The sequence below is a fragment of the Lipotes vexillifer genome, unplaced genomic scaffold (assembly GCF_000442215.2).
Source record: "Lipotes vexillifer unplaced genomic scaffold, Lipotes_vexillifer_v1.1 scaffold1329, whole genome shotgun sequence".
Lineage (NCBI taxonomy): Eukaryota > Metazoa > Chordata > Mammalia > Artiodactyla > Lipotidae > Lipotes > Lipotes vexillifer.
The window spans coordinates 191,358-196,395 of NW_006797566.1; the positions used below are offsets into that span (position 1 = coordinate 191,358).

The 5,038-nt window shown below is 55.7% G+C and overlaps 1 protein-coding gene and 1 non-coding gene across 5 annotated transcripts in view; one reads left to right on the forward strand and one right to left on the reverse strand.

Moving 5' to 3' along the window:
• The window catches only part of IMPDH1 (inosine monophosphate dehydrogenase 1), a 17,911-nt gene that overhangs the window by 7,703 nt on the left and 5,170 nt on the right, over positions 1-5,038 (reverse strand). For 2 of the 4 annotated variants that reach the window (XM_007469675.1, XM_007469678.1), the window contains 2 exons: positions 4,803-4,901; positions 2,669-2,717 (listed from right to left, as the gene is read on the reverse strand). In XM_007469675.1, the coding sequence (XP_007469737.1) occupies positions 2,669-2,717; positions 4,803-4,901 (148 nt within the window). Of the gene's footprint in view, positions 1-2,668; positions 2,718-4,802; positions 5,005-5,038 lie in introns of those variants that run through there. The other 2 variants (XM_007469677.1, XM_007469676.1) reach the window with 1 other exon arrangement.
• Positions 2,088-2,160, forward strand: TRNAE-CUC (transfer RNA glutamic acid (anticodon CUC)). The gene has a single exon. It is a non-coding gene; the product is annotated as a tRNA-Glu (tRNA).

A 5,038-nucleotide genomic window follows, 5' to 3' on the forward strand; every position in this document is an offset into this window, starting at 1 on the left:
GGAGGGAAGTGAAAGAGGCAGGAGCTGAGGGCTCAGAAGCAGGGGGTGGGTCAAGGATATGCAGCCTTGAAAGGAGCTTGCATTCAATTTTGAGATGAGAATCCACTGGAGGACCTCAGGCAGAGGAGAGACATGATCTGATTTAAAGAGGTCACTCGGGTTCCGATGTGGAGATGGGATTCTAGGTGACCAGGCCTGAAACAGAGAGACCACCAGGGAGGCTGCTGACAGGTCCAGGTGGGAGATGCTGGGCACTGGGAATGTGGAGGCATGGGAAGCAGTCTATTAGACATCGAATCCAGGGGAATAGGTGACTAAGGGTCTGCAGCTCAAGGGAGAGCTCAGGACTGCAAGGATTTTCAGGAAGCATTTGCCTGTGAGTGGCAGCCAAGGCCAGATCACAAATTCCTCTGAGATGCAGGCCAACATCTGTGGATCCTAGCCCTCAAAACCCTCAGACACAGAATTTGCTATATAATTTTTTGGAGACACAAAGGCCCCTGCAGTCCATTCCCAGACCCTGGCTGAGAACCCTGGCCCTGCAGTCTAGAAAACTCCCTTCTCCTCTCTGATCCTAGCACAGGAGAAGAGCCACAGCCTCCTGACATAGGCCATAGGACAGGGAGACCCTTGACGGCCAGGGGGGCTTCTCCCATCCCTCTCTTCCTTGCACCCTGCCCAGGATCTGGCACAAAGCCAGTGTGCTCAGAAACTGAACAGTCAAACCAAGAAGGCTTCCTGGTTGCTGCCACAAGGGGAATATCCAGAATAGTCCTAATTTCCCCCTGAAAAATCTGGCTGGGTCAGCACTGGCTACACAGGCTGGACATGAGCTTCCCCAATGTATAAGTGATCCAGGGACACTCGGGCCATCTGGCATTTCATGAGAATCAGACCTGAATACATATCAATGATAACAGCAACAGAAAAACTTTTTTTTTTAATGTGTATTAATTCATGATAGAATAGTCTAACTTTTCCATGAAATGACTTACACCCATCAGTATTAGCCCCTGGGCTCCTGTAGGTTTGTCATATGTTAATTGTGTAAAGGACATTGGTCATTCACCTGGTTTATTGATGAGCCCCTCCAGTTAAGGGAGGCACTGTTTCCTTGTATTTGTCCACAATCTAACTTCTTTTTTTTTTTAAACCTCATCTCTTTTTCTTTTTTTTAATGTTTTTTATTTTATTTATTTATTTCTGGCTGTGTTGAGTCTTCGTTGCTGTGGACAGGCTTTCTCTAGTTGTGGTGAGCAGGGGCTGCTCTTTGTTGCAGTGTGAGGGCTTCTCACTGTGGTGGCTTCTCTTGTTGCAGAGCACAGGCTCTAGGCACATGGGCCTCAGCAGTTGTGGCGCGCAGGCTCAGTAGTTGTGGTGCACGGGCTTAGTTGCTCCGCGGCATGTGGGATCCTCCTGGACCAGGGCTCGAATCTGTGTCCCCTGCATTGGCAGGCAGATTCTTAACCACTGTGCCACCGGGGAAGCCCCACAATCTAACTTCTTCAAACCCTCTTGCCAGTTCTTATATATCATAGATCCACAAACAAAGTCTGTCCACCTCTTCCAAAGTCTCCATAATCTGACTTGCTTCTATGATGTCTTTGCTTAGTACTTCAGACAAAATCCAGTAAGTAATAAAGCAGCCACACCCATGTGCATGCCCACCTCCTCCCTTTTTTTTTTTTCCCCTCCCCGGTATGTGGGCCTCTCACTGCTGTGGCCTCTCCCGTTGCGGAGCACAGGCTCCAGACGCGCAGGCTCAGCGGCCATGGCTCACGGGCCCAGCCGCTCCGCGGCACGCGGGATCCTCCCGGACTGGGGCACGAACCCGCGTCCCCTGCATCGGCAAGCGGACCCCCAACCACTGCGCCACCAGGGAAGCCCCTCCCTGGGCCTTTTTGAACCTCACCTCAGGCTCTGTCAGTGAGCCCTCTGGCCTAAGGCCAGGCCCACCTCTCAGGATATCCCCAAATCCCCATAGCTGCCTCTAACCCATTAGGCATAATCTACTGACTGTGCCAGTTTCTCTGACAGCACTGAAGGTTACATCCACCACATTCCCAAGAAAAGTCTCTCCCGGGAATTCCCTGGTGGTCCAGTGGTTAGGACTCTGCGCTCTCACTGCTGAGGGTCCAGGTTCAATCCCTGGTTGGGGAACTAAGATCCCACAAGCCGCAAAAAAGGCAAGGTGTAGCTTTTAAAAAAAAGAAAAGTTGGACTTCCCTGGTGGCGCAGTGGTTAAGAATCTGCCTGCCAGTGCAGGGGACACGGGTTTAAGCCCTGGTCCGGGAAGATCCTTCATGCCGTGGAGCAACTAAGCCCGTGCGCCACAACTACTGAGCCTGCGCTCTACAGCCTGCGAGCCACAACTACTCAAGCCCACGTGCCACAACTACTGAAGCCTGCGCACCTAGAGCCTGTGCTCTGCAACAAGAGAAGCCACCACAGTGAGAAGCCCGCGCACCACAACGAAGAGTAGCCCCTGCTCGCCGCAATTAGGGAAAACCCCGCGCGCACAGCAATGAAGACCCAACACAGAAAGGAAGAAAGGAAGAAAGGAAGAAAGGAAGAAAAAGTCTCTCCCACACCCTGCCCTTGAGCAAGAGATCAGCCTCTGGCACCACATACACAGCCCCTCTACCCCATCAGTGAAAGAGGTACTCACCACCTCATCAGCTGTGAAGTCTATGAATCCTGGGAGAATCAGGAAATCGCTGTGAAGAGAGGAAAGTGACTGTTCCTGGGTGAGGAGGGGTCCCTGAAAAGGGCAGGGCCTGCCACGCCAGGGGAAGCAGCACGGGGGTGGGGAGACGGGCAGAGCCTCTGAGCCCCATGCCATGTCAGGACTGAACCACTCTCATGCCCCTCGCTAGCATCTTGTCGACTTTAGCCCAGAGAGCTAGAGCCAAAGGCAGCGTAAGCTCTGTGGTCCTAGGGCGCCACCAAGGCAGGGGGCCCCAAATGTCCATTGCCTTCAGGGCTCAGAGTTCGTCTAGGAACCTAGACGTTCCCATAATGCTACACACAGCAGATAAGGTGCCTGCCCTTGAAAACTTCTCGATCTTGAGAGTGGGAGACAATAAATAAACACAGAATATACCTGAGAACAGTTTAGTAGGGCAGCATGGCATGAACAGCACAGGACAAGCTGCACAGCCCAGTGCCAGGGCTGCTGAGTCACACAGGGTTCAGAACAGTACAGAGGGACCCCAGGGGGCTGAGTGCGGGGCATGTTCTGACAGAGCAGGCATTGGTAAAGGTTTGCCCAGTTGGATGGGAGCAGCCAACAGACATGGCCTGGGATGGGAAAGGGGAGGAAGGGGCCTTATAGTTAGGACCAGGACACTGGGGGCCCAGCCAAAGCATGGCAGTGGCCAACACTAGCGCGGAAAGGGAATGTGGGCCTGCATGGGTAAAGGCAAAGCACAGTGTCACTGCCCAGGAGCCCTGATGGGTTCAATTTCCCTGAAATCACAGGGCCTAGACAGACACAACCAAAAGCAAATGCCACATGGTGTTCAGGAACACCCCGAACCAGACTAAGCAAAGCCATCGGGCACCCCAGGGCAGGAAGGAAAAGCTACGGGGTGGATGGGAGGGGTGGGGGTCTTCAATTTGCCCCAAGGCCTAGAACAATTTCCCTAGGAGACTCCACGGAAACTATATCACAGATACTCTATCCCCTCTCATCAAAGACCACCAAAGAAATAAAGAGTCTTCACTGCTCCTGTCCCTTGGCAGCCCTTCTTCTGTACAGTGAAGAGGTCTCTGTGGCTCACTTAGAGGCAGGGAAGAAATGCTGCAGTCTGGGCCTCTTGGCATTTTCTAGGTATTATATACACCCCTCACCTGGCCCACACCCCAGCTACTCTGACAAGGAAGAGGAGACACTCCTCAGGAGTGACTGGGTATCCTGGTGTCCAGGGAAACCGCCTGCCAAGCAGGAGTGCTTACAGGCAAAGGCAGGAACTGGCAGGAGACAGGGCAGGGATGCTCTTGGCTCACCAGCATCCTCACTCCACCCCAGTCCCAGGTCCTGATGCTCTTTCCTGGCATCACAGTCCTGCAGCCAACAGAAGAGCTAGTGCCAGGCCTGCAGCCAACAGGACAACGGGCCCAGGGCCCACGGAAAAGCACATTAAGCCAGAGGCAAATGGATAGGTCTTGTCCTCCTCAAAAATCCTGGGTGAGGTGGGCTTGGGTGGGTGATAGTCAAAGAATACTCATGCCCGGGGGGCACCAGTACTAACTTGTAGGCAGCCTGGGGCACAAGTGGAAAGACGGCTGGACTGGACGGTGGAAAAAAGGAGCCATCCCAACTGCCCAGCTGGGCATCTCCTGGGGGTAACACCCAAGCAGCTGCCTTAGCTGGGCTCCAGGGCCCCCTCTGCCCTCGTGGTGACGCTGGGAGTTGAGAGGGTGTCGTGGACCAAGGTCTGGGAAAAGTCTCCATTACTCCCACATCTCGCGTTCCCACACGCCCCAAGGCCCCTCCATGCGGCCAAGATGCCCGTGAGGAGGAAGCGGGCAGGCCGGACCCGGATCTAGCCAGAAACGGGGCATGGCACCGAGGGCCGCGATGTCGCTGTGCCACGTCCGTCTGCTCTCGGCGCGGGCCGCCTTCCTTCCCTTGCCCAGCCCTCCCCCCCGCCCCCCGCCCAAGTCGCTCGAATCGGGCCGGGGACGCGGGCGTCACCAAGGGGGGAGCTGTGCACGTGCAGGGCCGGGGCCGGGAAGGGGGAGGGATCACGGCGCGTTAGTGCGCGCACCCAGGTAGGGCCGAGGCCCCCAGCGCTTACTTGTAAGTGAGGCCGTCGGCGTTGGCGAACAGCTGCTGCGCAGTGAGCCCATCCTCGGGCACGTAACCGGTGCCGCCGCTGATCAGGTAGTCCGCCATGCTGCCAGAAGACACCGCGACCCGACATAAACACCCGCGCGGGCCACCCCGCTACAGCTGCTGCCGCTGCTGCTACTGCTGACGCCGCGCCACGGCCACGCTGCCGCCGCGGGCTGGGAAGGCCGGGGGCGGGGGCTG